Source organism: Epithele typhae (genome assembly GCF_022376455.1).
Source record: "Epithele typhae strain CBS 203.58 chromosome Unknown BXZ73scaffold_39, whole genome shotgun sequence".
NCBI lineage: Eukaryota > Fungi > Basidiomycota > Agaricomycetes > Polyporales > Epitheliaceae > Epithele > Epithele typhae.
This window is the reverse complement of record NW_025954230.1, coordinates 14,361-33,889: the sequence shown is the minus strand read 5'-3', so window position 1 is coordinate 33,889 and position 19,529 is coordinate 14,361. Positions and strand designations below refer to the sequence as shown.

Here is a 19,529-nt window from a genome sequence, read left to right as displayed (position 1 = left end):
CGCCCATCCCGCTGCCAACTTCATGCTCCCGTTTCTCGATGGTTCGAAGCTCGTTTGCTACACGGGTGAGTTCTTTCTGTTACCATTTTCGGGGCCTTTCTGACGCACCTTCACGCGCGCCGGTGCGCCCAGCCCTTCGTTCGCGACAGCCGCCACATCACCGCCTCTTCACACCATCTGCAACCTCCTCGACTCAGGCAATTTCGACTGCGACGGCTGAGTTTCCCAACCGTTCCGCACGACATCTGGCACGTCTTCCCCCTCTCTTCATCTCACATTGAACGCGTCCTTGCCGCCGCGAAGACGTGCATCTGTTCACCCGTGGCAGCCGCTTCCATCTCCGTACCGCCTCAAGCCATGAACTCGATGCGCCACCCCACCAGTTACCCTCCGATTGCGCAGCAAGTTGGGGCGTTGATAGCCCTCGTCAACCCCTTTCGATCGCGCCCCCCACCGTCTCGCCAACCACAACCATTCGCCCGTTGTGCGCTGTGGAAGAGCGCCCACAGTCAGCACCCTCTTCCCCTCTTCCTGGTGCTCGATCTCGCCCACATCGTCGCCGTAAAAGATGCGTCCGGTATCATTCGATTCGCGTCGTCAAACACTTTCGAACGCGCGCTTGGCCGTAAAGATCGGTGGAGATTTGCGTCGGAGATGCCAGACTTTATGTACGTCCAACTTGTCTCCTCCCGTCCTCCTGCGTCCCCCGGTCCTGCACTCACATCTCGCTCGCTCTGTGTCCGGTTTGCACATGATTTGGCACACGAGTGCGCGTTGAACCCCTCGTTTGAACGGCGCCCCAGGCGCGATAATCTGCGCTCTCCCCGACAATCGGCAAAGTATTTTCCATCCCACCTGCTGCGCTGAGTCCATATAGTAGATTTGTTTGAATTAGTAGATGTGCCAATATCAGTATCTGCCTAAGTTGAATGATGGTCAGAGATCACAGAGGCTGCGCGCTCGGACGTCCGCCCGTACGGGGTCAGTCCTTCGACGCGCGGGTGTCAGCCCGTACAAGGACGCTGTTGCTTGCGAGGACATACACCTGTACAAGGACCATCCTTCAACGCGCGGACATAGAAGGGGTGTTTCGGCCAACTAATCCGGGTTAAACGCTCGGTGCCTCAGAGGCCTTTGGCAAAGTGCACGGATGTCCACGCGCAGAAGGACAAAGTCATATACTATGTTTGTACATGTACTATGAAGCCTGGCAGACTGTTAAATGCGCGGACACCCGCACACCTAACAACTTATGGCTGAGCAGCATTCAACATGAGGACGTCCGTGCATCCAACAATATACAGCTGTGTGTTCAATGCGCGGACACCCGAGCACCCAACGACGTACGCTGTATGCTGAGTGTTCAATACGCGGATGTCCGCGCACCCAGCGCCTATGTACGGCCGAGCGTTCGACGCGCGGAGATCCGCGCATGTAGGCAGATGCCTCCGAGAAGGAAGTGTGGTGGGTCCAAACCGGTATGTCCATACATGCTAGATGCGCGGGTGTCCGCGCGTTTTGAGAGACCACAGGAGAGCCTTCACGCGTCACGCTGTGCGCGCGGACGTCCGCGCCACCGAGACGACGTGGGAATGCGCGCGGATGCCACCCGCGCATAATCCAGCTGGACAGTCAGAGGTATATCCACACACTCCTCACGCCATCCATCCCCTTCCTGCCGTCCGTTCGCCATGATCTTAGTATCGTTTGATCTGTCCTGCTCACCCTTCCTATCAATGCCCTTCGCGCGTCAATACACCCCAAACTCGCTACATGGTCGTACGAGCACACGAGAGGGAGCCTAGGGAGCCCAGGCTAGGGAAGACCTTGACGTATCTCTGCCAGTTTTCATGGTAAGCTCTTTGTTCTTGTTGCGTTCGAACACCCTCGTTTCCCCCGTTCCATCTTGCCCAGCGCGGCGGATTTCCGCTGCAGGACGCCCAGGGACTTTGCGGTCGAAGACGCTGTCCTCCTCCTCCTCATCCCGACATCTCCCACCACATTGGTCCGCGACGCCGCGGCCGATTCTTGCACGGCCGGGATCGTTCTGTGCGCGTCATCAGTGGCTTTCAAACGCGCCCCTCCGCGTCGTGGAGCGTGCCGTCGCCGTCGACCTACGTCTCCATCACTGCCGCCCTCGACACAGAGGTCACCCTCTGGCCAACTGCCACCCCGTCCCGCCACGAGTTCTCACCCGTTGGACGCCCGTTCGGGCTTATTTTGTGCGCGTATTTCCCCGCTTTCTTACGAGCCGCTCCGTGCTGAGATCTGCCCCGCCATCGTCTCGCTGCACGTCGTCTTCTGCGACAGAAGACCACCCATCCCACTGCCAACTTGATGCCCTCGTCCCCGACGGTTCGGAGCCCGTTTGCGACGCGGCCAGGTTCGTTCTCTTACGATAGTCAAGGCCTTTCAGACGCACCTTTTCGCGCGCCGGTACGCTGAGCCTCTCGTTGGCGACAGCCGCCACATCATCGCCCCTCTACACTATCTTCACCCTCCTCAACCCTGGCGATTTTGACGACGACGGCCGAGTCTCCCATCCGTTCCGTACGCGTTTTGGTGCGTCTTATTCCGTGATCATACTGCATTGAACACGCCCTTACCGGCGCCAAGATGTGCAGCCGTTCACCGGTGGCGATCGACTCCATCTCCCTACCGCCTCAAGCCACCCTCAGGGATGAACTCGATGTACCGCCCCGCCATTTCCACTCCGATTGCGCTGCAAGTTGGGGCGTTGATAGCCCTCGTCAACGCCTTTCGATCGCGTTCCCCACCGTCTCGCCAACCGCAACCATTCGCTCGCTGTGCGCTGTGCAAGAGCGGCCGCGGCTGGCGCTCCCTTCCCCTCTTTCTGGACCTCGATCTCGCCCACCTGGCCACCTTAGACGACGCGGCCGGGATCATTGGATGCGCGTCGTTGAACGCTTTCGAACGCGCGCTTGGCTGTAGAGATCGGTGGAGAATTGCATCGGGGATGCCAGAATCTATGTACGTCCGACTTGTCTCCTCCCATCCTCCTGCGTCCCCCGGTCCTGCCCTCGCATCTTGCCCGCTCTGTGTCCGGTTTGCACGCGATTTGGCACACAGGTGCGCGTTGAACTCCTCGTTTGAACGCCGCCTCACATGTTACAATCTGTGCTCTCCCCGACAATCGGCGAGGTGTTCTCCATCCCACCTACTGCGCTGAGTTCCTCCACTACATGTGCCCAACTCCGCCAATGTGCGGGTGTCCGCGCGAAGAGGAACACTGTCATATATCACGATATATTAGTATAGATTTTAGAATCAATTGAGGTCTGTGCGTACCAAGAGTGAGCCAGTCTGGAGTATGGAAACTATTCATGCGGACGTCCGTGTGTAGTGTCTCGGACAATGGTGGAGATGCTGTGCACTTCTCGCGCGAATGTCCGCACATACAACGACAGAGGCAGGGAGGGGATATTCAGCGTCCGGATGTCCGCGCACAGAGGGAGGTGGGGCAGACGTCCAATACGTGAAAGTCTGCACACAGAGGGACAGAAGGCGTGGGACAGGAGGTTGAATGCGCGGACGTCCGCACACAGAGGCAGGCAGGCGGACGTTCAATGCGCAGACACTCTCATGTCCCGCGCCATCCATCATACGTAGGAGCCCAGACGCCGCACGCGCAGACATCCGCGCGCTGAGGTACCACCAAGAAGGGTATGTGGCCTCTGTCCACACGTACTGGATGGGCGGGCATCCGCGCGCGTTGGATGACACAGCATGCAGGAAGCACAAACATCCACATGTCCACAAGAGAGACAGAGAGCTCACGCACCGGATGCGCGGACATCCGCGCATTTCGTGAGCCTGCACAAGAGCCTACATGCTGTGTGGACGTCCACGCGTATAGTATGTATGTAAGGTGCCGCCGAGAAGACGTGGGAATGCGCGCGGATGCCCGCGCATAATCCAAGTGATTGGCAGTCAGAGGTATGTCCTCCTCATGCCATCCGACATCCCCTTCCCATCGTCCGTTCTCCCTGATCCTAGTATCTTTTTATCAGCATTGCTTCCCTATCTCAGTCGAGTCCCTTCGCACGTCGATACGCCCCGAACTCACCCCACAATCGTCCGAGCACGTGAACAGTCGCCCAGGGAGTCTAGGGAAGGGAAGAACTTGACGTATCTCCGCCAGTTTTCATGGTACGTTCTTCGTTCTTGTTGCGCTTCAAAGCCTTTATTTCCCCCTTTCTATAGTGCCAAGCGCGACGGTGTTCCGCCCCAGGACGCCTAGGGACGTTGTGGTCGAAGACGTTGTCCTCTTCCTCTTCAGACCACCATCTCCCACCTCATTGGTCCGCGACGCCACGGCCGATTCTTGCGCGGCCGGGATCGTTCTGTGCGCGTAGTCAGTGACTTTCAAACGCGCCCCTCCGCGTCGTGGGGCGTGCCATCGTCGTCGCCCTACGTTGTGATCACTGCCGCCCTCGACACAGAGGTCGCTCCATAGTCTCGGGCTTCGCCTTTGCGCCGACCCGGACTCATTTCGCCACACACCAGTCACTGCTTCAAAGCTGTCGTCTTTGGCTTCTTGGTGAGTGCTTTTACATCGCAATAGGCGCAAATATGCTTCCCCAACGTCGCTCGGATCTTCGCGCTCCCCCACCTTCCCCTCCAGCTGAATGTCTCCCCGTCCCTCCAAGAGTGCTCCTCCATTCGACACCCTCCCAGGCCTATTTTGTGCGCATTTCCCCCATCTTTCCTACGAGTCACCTCGCCACACGATCCGCCATGCCGTCGTCCCGCTGCGCATCCCTTTCTGCGACAGAAGAGGGCTCAGTGCGTTGTGACTTGCTGCTCCCGTCCCCTGACGGTTCGGAGTACGTTTGCGACGCGGCCAGGTCCGTTCTCTTACCATCTTCAAGGGCTTTCTGACGCACGTTCACGCACGCCGGCACGACCAGCCCTTCATTTGCGACAGCCACCACATCATCGCCCCTCCACCTCCTCGAACCTGGCGATTTGGACCACCACGGCTGGGACTTCCATCCGTTCCAAACACGACTTGGTACGTCCTCCTCCTTCTTCACGCTGCATTGAACGCGCCCTTACCGCCGCCAAGATGCGCTACCGTTCACCTGCGGCAGCCGCTTCCGTCTCCCTGCCGCTTCCAGCGACCCTGGGGCATGAACTGGACGCGCCGTCGCACCAGTTCCGCTCCGATTGCGCTGCAAGTTGGGGCGTTGATAGCTCTCGTCAACGCCTTTCGATCGCGCTCCCCACCATCTCGCCTAGCGCACTCATTCGCCCGCTGTGCGCTGCGCAAGAGCGCCCACAGCCAGCACCGTCTTCCCCTCTTCCTGGTGCTGGACCTCACCCACATCATTGTCATAGAGGATGCGTCCGGTATCATTCGATTCGCGTCGTCAAACACTTTTGAAGGCACCCTTGGCCGTAAAGATCGGTGGATATTTGCGTCAGAGATTCCAGTCCTTATGTATGTCCAACTTGTCTCCTCCCGTCCTCCTGCGTTCCCCGGTCCTGCCCTCGCATTTCGCTCGCTCTGCATCCGGTTTGCATAAGAGAGGCCTTTTTTTAGGTCTGGAGGGTAAGAGCTGCATGAGGGGTAGAACTAGCGCCCACCCAAAAGGGCGCGAACCATCGCGCACATGGACTGTGGGTGTCTCACACAGCATAGTTGCCATGTGCGCGATGGTTCGCACACATCCGTAGACAGTGTCTGCGATCCATCGCGCACATGGAGCATAGTTGTAATGTGCACAATGGTTCGGGCACATGATTGTTGGCAGTGTCTCACATGTCTGCGATCCATCGCGCACATTGGACATTGCGTCCGCTGATATGTCTGCGATCCATCGCGCACATTGGACGTTGCGTCCGCTGATATGTGCGCGAATCATTGTGCACATTCGAGACACCGTCTATGATGATGTGCGCGAAGCATCGCGCAAATGACAACTATACTGTGCAAATACTCACGTTCCATGTGCGCGATGGTTCGCGCACTCGCCAAGATGACGTGGGAATGCGCGCGGATGCCCGCGCACAATCCAGCTGGGCAGTCAGAGGTATACCCACCCACTCCTCGTGCCATCCATCCCCTTCCCGCCGTCCGTTCATCGCGATCTCGGTGTCGTTCGATCCGTCTTATTTCCCCCTCTCTATCGATACCCCTCACATGTCGATGTGCCACAAACTCGCCACTTAACGGTCCGAGCACGCGAAGATTCACCCAGGGAGGCTAGGGGATGGAAGACTTTGATGTATCTCCGCTGGTTTTTATGGTACGCTCTTCGTTCTTGTTGCGCTCGAAAGTCCTCATTTCCCCCGCTCTATCGTGCCCAGCGCGACAAATTCACGCGGCTGGACGCTCCAGGACGTTGCGGTCGAAGACGCTGTCCTCCTCCTCCACATCCCGACATCTCCTACCCTATTCCTCCGTGACGGCACGGCCAATTTCAGCCCATCCGGACTCGTTGTATGCGCGTTGTTGGCGGCTTTCAAACGCGTCCCTCCACGCCGTGGGGCGTGCCGTTGTCGTCGACCTACGTAGCGATCACTGCCGCCCTGGACACAGGTCACCCTCTAGCCGACTGCCACCCCGTCCCTCCACGAGTTCTTCCCCGTTCGACGCCCGTGCGGGCTTTTTTTGTGCATGCATCTCCCCTCTTTCCAATGAGCCATCCCGTCACATCATCTGTTCGACTGTTGTACCACTGCGCGTCGTCTTCTGCGACAGAAGAGCGCCCCTCATGCCGCCAACTTCATGCCCTCATCCCCCAACGGTATCGGCGAGCCCGTTTGCGACGCGGCTGGGTTCGTTCTCTTACCATAGTCAAGGCCTTTCAGACTCACCTTCGCGCGTGCAGGTACGCCTGGTCCCTCGCTCGATACAGTCGCCACATCATCGCCGTCCACACCATCTGCACCCTCCTGGATTCTGGCGATTTTGACCGCCACGGCGGAGTCTCTCGTCCGTTCCGCACGCGATCTGGTACGTCTTTCCCCCTCGTCATCTTGCATTGAATGCGCCCTTACCGCCGCCAAGACGCGCGGCCGTTCACCCGCGGCAGCCGCTTCCATATCCCTGCCGCTTCCAGGCATCCTCAGGCATGAACTCGATGCGCCACCCCACCATTTCAGCTCCGATCGCGCTGCAAGTTGGAGCGTTGATAGCCCTGGTCAACGTGTTTCGATCGCGCTCGCTACCGTCACGGCCGCCGGACTCGTTCGCTCGTGTGCGGTGTACAACAGCGCCCACGGCCAGCACGCCTTCGCCTCTTCCTGGTGGTCGATCTCGCCCAACTCGGGCCGTAGAAGGTGCGGCTGGGATCATTGGATGCGGGTCTTCAAACGCTTTCGAACGCGCTCTTGGCCGTAGAGATCGGAGGAGAATTGGGTCGGAGATGGCAGACTTTGTGTACGTCTGACTTGTCTGCTCCGATCCTCCTGCATCGCCCGGTCCCTGCCTATGTTTCTTATCCCCCCAGGATGGAGCATCCTGGGAGCGACCCCCTACCCAGCGACGATGAGCCAGCCTGGCACCAGGCTGACGACCTCAGCACCCATGAATCCTTTCCTAACGGCCCTCTGCCGAGTTTCGTGGCCGTCGGTGCGCTCGTCGTCGCTGTGGCCCTCGACGCCACCCAACTAGGGTGCTCGGGTTCCGACCGTTCCCTCGCTCGTCTGGGCCGTACCTCCTCGGCCTGTGCTCCGTTCCTCCTGCAACCTGGTGCGCCGGAAAGCTGAGAATCGTGGCCACCTGCGGTCTCAAGATCGACCCAGGTTTCGCATGTTTTCCTCCTTCCAGGGCCGACAATGCGTCGTTCGACCGGCTGGCGGTCCAGGTGTGGACCCTCTTCCAGGCAACGACCAGCGACTGTGGCGGCCTGATGACCACCCCAGCACCCAAGGGTTCTGTCCTGGGTCCTCTGTGCCAAGTTTGGTGGGCATCGGTACGCTTCCCATCGACGAGCCCATTCCAGGCATGTAGGCCGTCTGTCAAGCTCTGGCTTGCGTCGCCTGTCTAACCCCTCTGTGGGTACGGTCTGATGGACGGCCCTGAACCACGCCTGTCTCGACCCTGGTTTCGCATGTCGTTGCGTTTCCAAAGACCGTAAGGTGATTGGAAGTCCAGGTGTGGCCCCTCCTCCAGGTAGCAACCAAACACCGTGGTGACTTGTTGACCAGCATCACCTCATTGTCAAGTTTCGTGTTCATAGTTAGGCTTGAGGGTCGGGTGCGTGCGTTGGCGCTTGTACTAGAACTGTGGGTGAGCAGCCCAAACATGAGGATGAAAGCTGTGTGGGGCTGCTGTGCCCCTTAGAGACACTGACGTTGGAAGTTTTTGTGACCATAGTTTGAAAACCTGGGCCTTGCGATTGAAGCGTAAGAACAAAGCTCGGAATCCTCTCATAATGTGGCTTATGGGTTGCGTCAGTCATCACTGTACACCAACCATTATGGCTTAGTGGCTAAGGCCCGTCTTTGTATCTGCTGTGGTCTGGGGTTCGAATCCTGGAAGCGACAGATGCATATGCACCCCTTGCCAACGAGTTGTAACAGTGCGTTAGCTCTAAACTGGCTTCACCTGCACATGTAAACATGTGACAGGCAGCGGTCAATTTAGACAGCACATACGGGAGGAGCTCCCGTTTCTTGAAATGACCTAAAATCCTGAAATCTTTTTGCACATGCCGTAACCGATAACCATTATCACAAACATGAGCGACACTCTGAGCTGGTCGTCAGCACTATGCATCTCTACCGAGCTGTTTTGTGGTTAGCCACGTGCTCATTCTTATGCCTCTATCAAGCCCATCCCATATCACCTGACAGCTCCCAGGGAGCGTATCTATATGGGGTGTGCTGCTAACATCATGTGGTGTGGTGCACAGAGTGTCACATGTTTCTATGTAATGTGTGTCCCATCCCAACCTTGTTTGTAGCACCTCAATCGTACCTTACGGTGCTTGGCACAACTCAGCTTCAGGTGGGCAGGTGGCTGTGCTGACCCAGGAAATTTCCTGCTGTGATGTCACAGCTGTGACCAGCGCTCTCACACGAAAGCTAGCACGTTGGTTCATTGTTGTAAGTGAATCCTGTGTTTCTAGTACAGTCCATGCTCAAAGCGGCCCTGGTACCACACTGAGGACCCTTTTAAAGTCATGGCAAATCATTCGCTCTATCTAAGTGCGCATTGCAGTCAGCTTCAGTCTGCTGGTACGGTTCGCATTAGAGTGTCTTGAGTATTAGCCACAGTGAGGCTTTCAAGTCGTCGATCCTGGTGACCAAGGAAGACGAGTCACACCCCACTTTGATTTATGTGCACAGTCGTCTCCAATTTCGCCTTGTGTTATGTGTGACGGTACATCGAGGATTTACAGATAATGTGTCCACTGTTTAAGATCCCTTGCGACCAGGCACGTTTACTGATCGACGCTGACGTGTGGTCCTGCACTTGGAACAGAGGTGTGTATTTGGCTTAATCTCTCTGTGTGGGGTGCTTATGAACGTACAATGTGGTATCGCACCCACTGTTCAAAACGTCGGTCACCGTCGACTAGAAACTTGGCATACCCACCAATCTACACATGTTGTTGTGCGGTTCTGTGCCTATGATTTACTGATTTAAATAGAATGACCGAAGCACGTAACTCAGTTTCATCATGTGGACACTGCGAGGATTAGACACGTGGACCGTTAGGTTCTCTTAGAGGTTAGGTAGGTTAGGGGAGCCCGACGTAACATGATAAGCATGTGCATGAAGGAGATTTAGTACGTGAAAATAGCCCCCCTTGGGGGGTTGGGGGGGAGGGAGCGAGCGTAGCGAGTCCGCAACTTGTGTGTGAAGACCTTGTGAATGGATGATGATGTGCGAGTGTGTTCCAGGTTCCTTATTCCCCTGGTACAGTCTGTTCTTGGAGAGACCCCCAGCTGCACGACTGGATTGTCGGCATCGCCCACCGGAATGCTACACAAGCCGCACATAGTCAGTGGAAGGACTAGCAACCTGGTGCCACGGTGTGCAGCTGGCTTATCTCGGACCTCTTGTGCACTGTGCCATGTCAAGGATTTTATCCCTATAACCCAGAGAACCTTTCGAGTTGGCATGTTCGATCACACATGCCGTGCAGTGTGCCCAGCTTGCTTTGAGTGCAGGGTGCCACACTCTAAGAATGTGTTGATTGACTTACCGAATGGGACGCAGGCCGGCCTAGGGTACTTGAACAGTCACTGTTCCCTGCCTTCTGTGGAGCTGGGTCATGTACATGCGTTGGTGCTCCAGTCTTCCCAAGCTGGATGAACATACCAGATGGACAGAAGCATCATGCAAGTCACACTGTTTAGATGGTGGGACAGACTCAAGTGGTGGAGGGCCTACCCAGACAGCCTCAAGGGAGGCCTCTCTATAAAGGGTGTATTTCCCAAAGCCAGGCCAACAACCCTGTCAGGTGTTAGTAGCTGTTCAAAGCATCTAGAATCCACAGATCTGGCTGGTGTGTGTCTGTGCCCATCTTTCTTGTGGTCACTGATCTAAGCATTTTGCATCACTCCTCCACCAGCTATGATTGCACGTTCAAGTCCCAAGCTCATTGGTTTCAACACATGAAATCACCATTCACCATAAGCCCATATTACTTAGTGTACAAAAGTCCCTCTCTAATCACTACTAGAACCAGTGTCATAGTCCACCACTCTGCCCTCATCTCTCACCTGGCTGTTGTTGTTGTGAGCCAGGCCCAAGATCATATCAGCAGCTGTGTCAGGGTGTTCATTACTTATGACCCTGTAAGCCAAATCCAATGCAGCAAATAAGGCCCGCTCTACTCCAATCTGATCTTCAGGGGCGAAAGTGTGGATTGCGTTCAGAATGTGAATGTGGCGATCATGACTTGGGAGTGCTTCCCACTCATCGGAGAATGGGTCAACAGGCGGCGTGCCTGGTTCTTCTGGCTGTTGTACATCTGGCACAGCACCCATTGCGCTTGGTTGAGGCGACATCATCTGGTAGAAAGATTAGGGCAGTTTGGTGTAGGTGCAGGGCAGGCTTACGTCTGACAAGTACCCCCGAAACTGTGAAGATGTGACTTCATCCATGCCTTCCTGCAAGGATGTGGCGCTTTGAGAATGGCCCAACACTTGCTCTTCCAGCTCATTTGCCGCATCTGCCATATCATCATTGCCAGATTGCAAATATTGGGGGGAGCCCACTGGAGAAGGGGCAACTGTCGATCTGTGGTGCATCCTGATGATGGTAGCAGTGCGTCGCCTCTTGTGCACAGGAAGAATGGGGGAGGTGGGTGAGTTTTCACCCTCATGTGGGCCTTCAGATGAGTGTGAGGAAGATCTAGACACAGGTGACCCTCGTCGACGCCGGCGATTTGGCACAGAAGGAGTGACATTGGTGGGAGTGATGGTGCCAACCAGCTGAGGGTGATCTACAGCGCCATCATCCTTGGAATGATCTTGGACTTCATTATTGACAGGAATTTCTTCATCGTCACTGCTTTGGGCCCCAGAATTGAGGCTAGGCTGCATAGGGGACTGCTCATGGAAGAGAGCTGGCTCTAGATCATTGGAAGGGGGGTGATATGCACGACCGAAGGCCTGTATAACTTCCTCTGAATCCAAAGTTTGGAGCAGGTTTGGGTCTTCATCTGTAAAGGGTGCGGGAATAGGAGATGGAGACGCTTCAACGAGTGGTGGAGAAATGTGGTGGGAGGGTGGAGAAATGTGGGGGGAGGGTGGACAGAAGCAGGACTTGGGCAGAGGTGAGAATGGAAGATTTCCTGTGACATCCTTGAAGACCTCTGGGAGCTCGAGAATCTGGAAGGCCTCTTGCCACAAGTCTTCTGCGAACAGGGCTTGCAAGCAGTTGTGATACCGCTGCTCTGTGACAAACTTCTGTTCTTGTGGCAGTGGGCCAACAACCTGGAACTCTTCCCTCATCATGTTGCTGGGGCAGTTCAAGGCTTGAGGGAAGATTTGATACTTGAAGGGTTCAACCACCATGTCCCTTGTGGAATGGGCTTTGCACACAACTTCATAGATGTTGATGAAATCCTTGGCATGCAAGAGGAAATGATCTGCCACCTAAAGCAGCACAGAAAGTGTAAGTAAAAAGGGTTTAGAAAAGGCTTCAAAACAATGTACCTTATCAAGCCTAGCCAAGTCCTGTTTTGCTGCAGTCTGGTACAGTTGCCACAGAGAGTACTCTTTTAAGGGGAGCATTGTGGGGTGACAGCGCTGAGTCCCTTGGCTGGCCAAGTTTCGTGAGCCTGAGACAGCCTGCAGAAAGGCCAGTGCGTGTCCATCTGGTGAGCACCACCAGGAGTACTGGCCGAACGCGCTGGCAGGTTGATGGAAAGTTGTGTAATGCATGTTGGCAACAGCATTCAGCCAATCACTCCCCACAAAAGCATAGGACAGCTGTCCCCACAGATGAGATTTACATATCAACGGTGAGATGACAAGGGACTCACTGGAGAGAGAGCATAACCCAATCTGACAAGAAGATCTCTGCAAACACCACCACTTTTGCCGAAAATTGTTTGCCAGAGAAGTTGCTACAATAGACTTGAGCAGTGACATCAAAGCACAGTGGGAAAGCTCACAGGTTTCTTTGGGTCCACGAGGGGTGGCACAGAGGTTGGCCACAATGTTTCCAATGTCACCTCAGAAGCGGTATGTGCCTCTTTGAACTCTGAGTGGTGGAGCACAAGGTGGTGGAAGGCCTTCCCACTCTGTACTGCTTCCCTAATATCCTGCAGTGTGTTCACAGTTGTGGGCTTAGGTCTGTTGGAGTTGGATCGTGTGGGGTTGGGCAGCATCTCAAAGCAGATTCTTGATGGAAAGTCCTTCAGGAGCTCTACTTGGGCTGCCGCATGATGTAGGTATCGAGATGTGGGCTGTAATATTAAATGAGAATGTCATGAGGTAGCTGGAACACGTGAGGCTCACCCAACACCGAGAATTGTTCAAGCTCATGAACACAGTTGTAGGCAGGTTGTCATGAAGATAAGGCACTTCCAAGCCATCAATCAAGGCCTGCATGAGAATGGGGTGGGACAGACACCTCTCCCCCTTGATGGTGTTTCCAGAACCACCAAAGTGGTCAGCCTTCGTCCGCTTGTAGAGAGTGCTAAGATTGGTGAGGTTCAGGCTGTGTGTTTGATAGCGTTGAAGGAAGTCATTGCGCAGAGGGTGATACAAGTGATCACGCAACGTAGCGAGTGCACTTATGAACGCGACCATCATTTGTGCACCTGTCAGGGGGCTCTGTAGGTGATCCACCTTGTTGTCGAGGTACATGATTGTGTGCCAGACGTGGGAGGGGATGATGTCCAGCAAGACTGTCATGTGGAATGAGTGTATTTCAAAGCCTGAGGGGTCTAGCTTCTTACAATCTGGGATGATCTTAACCACCCACATCGGGGGTGATCCATAGATCCGCTGAAGAGTTTGAGAGTGATCTCCCATAGAAGGGATGTTCTTCAGAATTTGGAAACTAGGGAGAATCCATAGTCAGTGGGGTGATTAGTAAGGTTGTGTGATCAGACCGACCGGTGACCATGTGAGAACGACATGGGGAGAGTGTCACTACCAAGTGAGAGGTTCAGGCGAGGTAACTGATTTGGATCTGATGTAGCATTCATCAAGTCTCTTTTTTCTCGCCACACAGGGTAGGGCACAATTATAGGTGCTTGGTGACTCATTCTCATGTCGACACGCAGCGCAAGGCTGAGATTATCCAGGTGCTTGTGGTTGATTGGACGCTGGTGAGGGTGGGCCTTGATGAGTGTCACATCCGCTAAATAGGACTGGGGGGAGAGAGCATTGAAGATGGTCTGATATGTGTTGAAGTCCGGGAACTGTACAGATTCCAAGGCACGACGGACAGCGTCTTTGCACTTGCTGATATCAGTGGGGAGGTTCTTGAAACCACTTAGGTCTAGGGGGGAGTGCCCAGTTAGTGAGCAGGATGTTTGAGTGTAGAAGAGGGTTGGATACAGACCTACAGTCTGTTGGAGAGCCATGTGGAGAGCAGAGCAATCAAAGAATTAGTGGTTTAGAGTCGTGATAGCCTCGAAGCCCGGATAGAGTGATGCGCTGGCGAGATGTGATGGTGTGAGAGAAAGAAGCTTGGATTTGTTATTTAAAGATGGGGGCATGTGGTGTTAGTAAGCCGGGTACGTCGCTTGCAGTGATACGCGAGATAGTCAGATAGCCGAAATAGCCGATGACACAGACGCTGGCATCCCGAGCCCGAGAGAGTTGACGAGGTGATGCAGGTGAGTCGGGTTAGGACGGCTCCTTTGATATAGTTTATATCTTGTAGCTCCTGTGATAGATCCCTTCTCAAACAGATTGGCGCAACGTAACTGTTTCAGATGCCATGTTGGTGCGCCATAGGCAACGCTTGGTTCTTCTGATCTGCTTACTCTCTACATGGGAAAGCCCTCGTTTGAGCTGACAATACCCATCTGCATGCCACCATAAGGAGGCCCAGTGAGATCGGTGCTTAGTGACCACCACTACCACATGATGCCACCCGAGGTGGCAGTGCAGAGCCGGGAAATTTCCTAGGGTGACGTCACTAAGTGTGACAATCACGGCTAAGCTGGACTTCATTCTGTTACACAGCTAGCTTGGACTTGACTGTGTCTAATTTGACAAAATTGTGTGCTGTATTCCTCCTGCTGTCTCTCTCCAGCCTGTGACATCTAACCCTCCCTCCCTGCTCAAAAACTCCTTACCCTATGTCCCACACTCGAGGTGTCACTGGGTCCTTAAAAGATGATTGTACTGTGGATGATGTTGAGCTCCACACAGTACGTGCCTCATAGCAGACAGATGTTTGGGCATGTTGCGTTGGAAGTGCCCTCACATGGTGGCTGTGCAGAGCCAGGAAATTTCCTGACGTGACGTGACTGAAGGCTGTGCATAGGCAGGATTTTTCCTAGGGTGACATCACAATATTTGACATCACGGATATATAATGCTCTGGAGTTCTTTCCCACAATCCTTTCTCCTCAACCTCATTATTGTGCTACCGCCTGCTACTTCACATCTTTTTTAAAACAGTGAGTGCAGAGGATGCTGTGGAGTCCTGTTCAATGATTGATATATATGACAGCGTAACAGAGCCTTTTTATCAGGTGCACCAGTACCACACCCACCACATCTCTTCAAGGCTGACCACGTCCGTTCTTTCTCAGACACAATACCATGCCTGAAGGAAGCTTGCCACTCCCCCTCTTCTCAGTGCCTCACCCCTTCCACTCAAAAGTCCCATGGGGCAATCTTACCACCTGCGCCCTGTGCACGCTCAAGTTCCCGACCCTGAAACGATTGGGTGCCATACAGACCGATCACACGGGCCAACTTTATCTCATTGGACACCTACGGATTGCACTTTGGGACCGCCACATGCATCTGGCCAAAGAGGCGGACAGGTTAACCCCTCACTGGTATCCGCCCCCTTCATTCATCCTCTTGCAAGATTTTGAAAGAGCCCTGCTGTGCATATCCCCACTCGAACACAACCATCACTCTGTCAAATGCTCCGACACCACCTCTTGGCCCAATTGTTACCACCACCACATAGAAAAGGCCAGCTTCGAGACTAGACTGGAGGAAGTGCTGGACCTCTTCACCAAGGTTGCACTGTACATCGTTTTTGACCACAACTCCAACCCCCGGCCACGTCGACCCCTCCAACCACAAGGGATCAAGTACTGGGGTTTGGTCATGGAACACGAATGGGCAGAGGAATTCCAGCCGGAGATGTTAGGGTTCGACACCTCGGACCAAAAGGAGATCGACACCTGGAAGGACGCCATCCAAGCATTGCCAGACAACGACTGCAAAGGGGAACTCACAGCGATCGCTCAGGTGCTCCAGAGCAGAACTATGGTCATCGGGTGGCTGCTTTATGAGGGCATGGAGGCTGTTGGGAGGAGGAGTGGGTGTCGGTTCCGAGCATTGATAGACCCCCGAGACCTGGTGGTTGTGTTGCCTCCCTGGGTTAACCCACAGTTGGTCTATGCCGACTTTGTCCATGAGGCACACCTGGCTGGCCACACGCTTCCAAATGAAGCCAGCCTGCAAGGACCTGATTGGTTTAGTATATACGGCTCCGTCCGCCCTGTCATGGAGAACAGATTCCTCGAGTTGGAGAGCACTGAGTAGCTATTTTGTTGAGATGCTTTGGATTATATTCAATATGTGGCACGTGTTTGCATCCTTGCAGGGCTCACCCGCTGATGTCTGCTTTTAATGGAGCCCTGTGATTCATCAACATCTTTTCTGCCACAATGTACACTCTACAGACCTGCTGATAGAAGGTTACACACAGGTCACTGAAGTTCCACACAGCCAAACTCTGATGTGACCGGTCAAATATGCTATATATGATGTTAACACAACACGCATCCCAACACTACATGTCCATGCCACCCTCACTCCCAGTGACGTCGCCCATGGGCTCATCTTCCTCCTTACTCTGCTGTGGTTCATCTTGAGGGTCACCTTCGTCATTGCTGCCCTCAATACTGGGCATATCGTCATCGTTGTTGTTGTTGTCGTCATCCTCCTCCTCCTCCTCCTCCTCCTCCTCGTCCTCCTCCTCTCCTCTCCTCCTCCTCCTCCTCCTCATCCTCGTCCTCGTCCTCGTCCTCGTCCTGCTCATCCAAGTATGCCACACGGTAACACATATGCAATGGTCGATCTGCAGGGGGAACTAGATGTAGGGGCAAGCCTGTACCTGATCCCCCTTGTGGGTCGTGGAGGCGCTGAGGTGCCTTCACATTGGGCCGCATGATGACAGTCACAATGTGAAGTGCCTCCCTCTTCACCAGGGGATGGCGAGGCTTGTTTTCACCATTTTGTCGACGAACAACACCTGGTCCAACGTTGATGCTGATCCAGGGACCCTCAAAAGGGACTTGATAAAACGCAATCCCCTTTGCACCGTCCATGACGTGGGAAGGCTGTGCCAAGCCTTCTTGGCAGTTAAGCTGAAATCTAACTTTGCGACCTCACAACAAGGACTCACCCATGAGCTGGGTGAGTGGGAACCACTCCACTTCATCACTGAAGTACCGCGTGTTGGCGTAAGTATCGCCATTGAGGAGTTCTTGCAGACTGTGAAAATGTTACTACATGAAGACACTGTGATACAGAAACCATACGTGGCTTCCTCTGTGGGGTTGTTGACCGCAATCTCCTCATGGTGCGGAATTTTCCCTACCAAGAGTTGTCGAATGTCGTGGACGCCGTAAGTCCAAGAGATCCCAACGACACGCATGACCTGCACATCTGTGAGCGGGAAGAATTGTAGTTGAAGCCCATGGTACACTGACTTCACCTGGGTGGCCGTGTGTAATCTGAATCTGGTGGCCTTCGGTCCAGATCCAGTTTACAGAGTAGTCCATGACAACCCCAAGCCACTGCCCACCCATGGGGGGCACGGGCTGTTCTGGCGCGGGTTCATATACACCCTTTGGGAGTTCAGGAATCAACCTGAGGGGGAGTGACACAGGAACATACCAGTCACCCATACGGTAGATGGTGCCCTGGAACTCAAAGCACTGGTTGGTGAGTGACCCTAGCCCAGTGAGCCTGCAGTGTGATATGAGAGCTGGAACACAAGGAGAGAGTGGTAGACCTACGCGGTGCGCCGGAGTGTCTGATTTTGATGCAGCTGGGATGACCACGACAGGCGAGGTTCTTGTCCAATTGGTGTGTCAGAAGCGCGCACAATCCCGGAATAATCGAGGGGCGGGTTTTGGGAAGCCGGGTCAGATCGCCAAGCAGAAAAGGAGGACGGGGCTGACAACTGATGGTGGGTAGATCTGGGCATGCTGGCTACAAAAGGGGGCGGGCAAGTGATGGGAGCAAGCTGGCAGAGCCTAAATATATAGGGACAGACCCCCGAGCTGGACGTCACATCGATTGGGTTTGATGCCACAAGAGTCATGACTGTGACGTCACCCAAGGAAATTTTCTATTGTCTTTGTTCCGAGCACAGTATTCTGTCGGACCGAAGAATTCGCCCAAAACGTCACCTTTCAGGAAACTCTACGACACACACAAACTTGACATATGTTGAGGTGGGCTGATGAACACCATCAGCAGTTTTCCTTCCGGATATCTGGTTCACGTCGAGTGGGCCCTATTTGCAGCATTACATGTGGCTTACAAGGCTATGAGCTATGAACAGCCTGACTCGGGCGCTGACCTCATCTTCCAACTGAACTGCCCGATGTAGGCCCAGAGCCCAGCCAACGTAGAGGACTATGAAACCCGTTCCAACAACGAGTATAGAGGCCGGGGTGTAGGGTGGTCTGTATCATCACGTATCAAAAAGAAAAATGCACAGCGTTTAGATCCTCAAGTCAACATTGCTGTGTGAGACCATCGTTGAAGCATGTGTTGGTACGGTCGTACAGCTTTATCAGTCACCCCGGTATGTCCTCTGTAGAGCGCCCGTGCCCTCATCTTTGTCATTCGGCGTCTGTCGCTTATCGGACACCCCCAAAATCTGCTCTCCAATGGCTTACTCCTCTCCCTCACTTGTCCCAAACCCCATACCACTTCAATGGTGACCATCCCCTGGTACGAAGTCTCAAGTCGCTGCTACATTGCCTGCCCACACACATGCATTTCTGCCATACACGCTGGCGTCCTCGCTAAGAACAATGCCGGTCGTCACATCAAGAGTGCCTCTGCCCACCCCGATTGCACCCCTCGATGTCCAGCTTTCAGTGTCATGCAAAAGACCAAACGAACATCAAGTCTCCTCGTTCGCCTCCCTTCTGCACAAGAAATACATGATAGCCTCAGTCGAACAGAGCTACAGACGGCCATTCAAAACCTGGTCATCGGACTCCAGGGCCGAATTCGGCATACTGCACACCACGAATATGAGAGCAGGCTACTCAGACAGCTGCAGGATATCCGAGGTGTGTGTTACCCTTCAGCCACGATCTAAACTCGCTTACATCATGGTCCAGACAGACGTACTCAGCCCACTACCCAAAGGGGCTCAGTGCCCATAGGAACTGCTGCAGTTCCCTAGCCCGCCTCCCACCACGCCTCTCACACCACGTGCCCGCCTTTGCACGTCCTCCATTAGCCTCAGCCTCGATCCCCGCACCCCAGTTTCATCCTGGACAGCCAGAGAACTGGTTGCCGATGGGCATCGGTTGCCAAGGCCATTTTGGCTGTACCCGCACTTGCTCATTCCGAAGCCCTTGCAGTGGCAGTGGCGGCAGCGGGCTGACACCAATTTCGTGGATGAATGGGGTTTAGAACAACAAAGTCGACCTTTGCTCACAGGAGTCAAGGCCGTCTCCATGGTCATCCAATGTGTGGAATGAAAGGACACATCTGCCACTCATCAATCATGCATATTAGGCGTCACCTTGGACCACATGTGCGTTACTATTACCCTCTCGGGGCGTCCACTCAAGAGTACTCGCCTCACAGAGCGCGCCCACGTGCCTACTGGCCCATCACAACTAAATGCTCAGATC

At 54.4% G+C, this 19,529-nt stretch overlaps 4 protein-coding genes across 4 annotated transcripts; 2 read left to right on the top strand and 2 right to left on the bottom strand.

Annotated features, from left to right (window-relative positions):
- Positions 1 to 6,754: 6,754 nt before the first annotated feature.
- On the top strand, positions 6,755 to 7,104 carry BXZ73DRAFT_103236 (uncharacterized protein; the record flags this gene model as incomplete). The annotated part of the gene is made up of 3 exons (XM_048015515.1): positions 6,755 to 6,804; positions 6,858 to 6,982; positions 7,037 to 7,104. 3 exons carry the CDS (start codon positions 6,755 to 6,757, stop codon positions 7,102 to 7,104), a joined length of 243 nt encoding a protein of 80 aa, XP_047875870.1.
- A 3,434-nt stretch (positions 7,105 to 10,538) lies between these two features.
- On the bottom strand, positions 10,539 to 14,027 carry BXZ73DRAFT_79018 (uncharacterized protein; the record flags this gene model as incomplete). The annotated part of the gene is made up of 11 exons (XM_048022989.1): positions 10,539 to 10,553; positions 10,705 to 10,748; positions 10,770 to 10,995; positions 11,044 to 12,084; positions 12,145 to 12,420; positions 12,474 to 12,557; positions 12,606 to 12,899; positions 12,952 to 13,343; positions 13,395 to 13,498; positions 13,555 to 13,942; positions 14,006 to 14,027. The coding sequence occupies 11 exons, from the start codon at positions 14,025 to 14,027 to the stop codon at positions 10,539 to 10,541; spliced, it is 2,886 nt and encodes a 961-aa protein (XP_047875869.1).
- A 1,192-nt stretch (positions 14,028 to 15,219) lies between these two features.
- On the top strand, positions 15,220 to 16,182 carry BXZ73DRAFT_103233 (uncharacterized protein; the record flags this gene model as incomplete). The annotated part of the gene is made up of 1 exon (XM_048015514.1): positions 15,220 to 16,182. The coding sequence occupies one exon, from the start codon at positions 15,220 to 15,222 to the stop codon at positions 16,180 to 16,182; it is 963 nt and encodes a 320-aa protein (XP_047875868.1).
- Positions 16,183 to 16,432: 250 nt separating this feature from the next.
- Positions 16,433 to 17,854, bottom strand: BXZ73DRAFT_79016 (uncharacterized protein; the record flags this gene model as incomplete). Its single annotated transcript, XM_048022988.1, has 8 exons — positions 16,433 to 16,720; positions 16,757 to 16,793; positions 16,848 to 17,016; positions 17,048 to 17,136; positions 17,184 to 17,310; positions 17,360 to 17,514; positions 17,542 to 17,613; positions 17,664 to 17,854. 8 exons carry the CDS (start codon positions 17,852 to 17,854, stop codon positions 16,433 to 16,435), a joined length of 1,128 nt encoding a protein of 375 aa, XP_047875867.1.
- Positions 17,855 to 19,529: the final 1,675 nt, after the last annotated feature.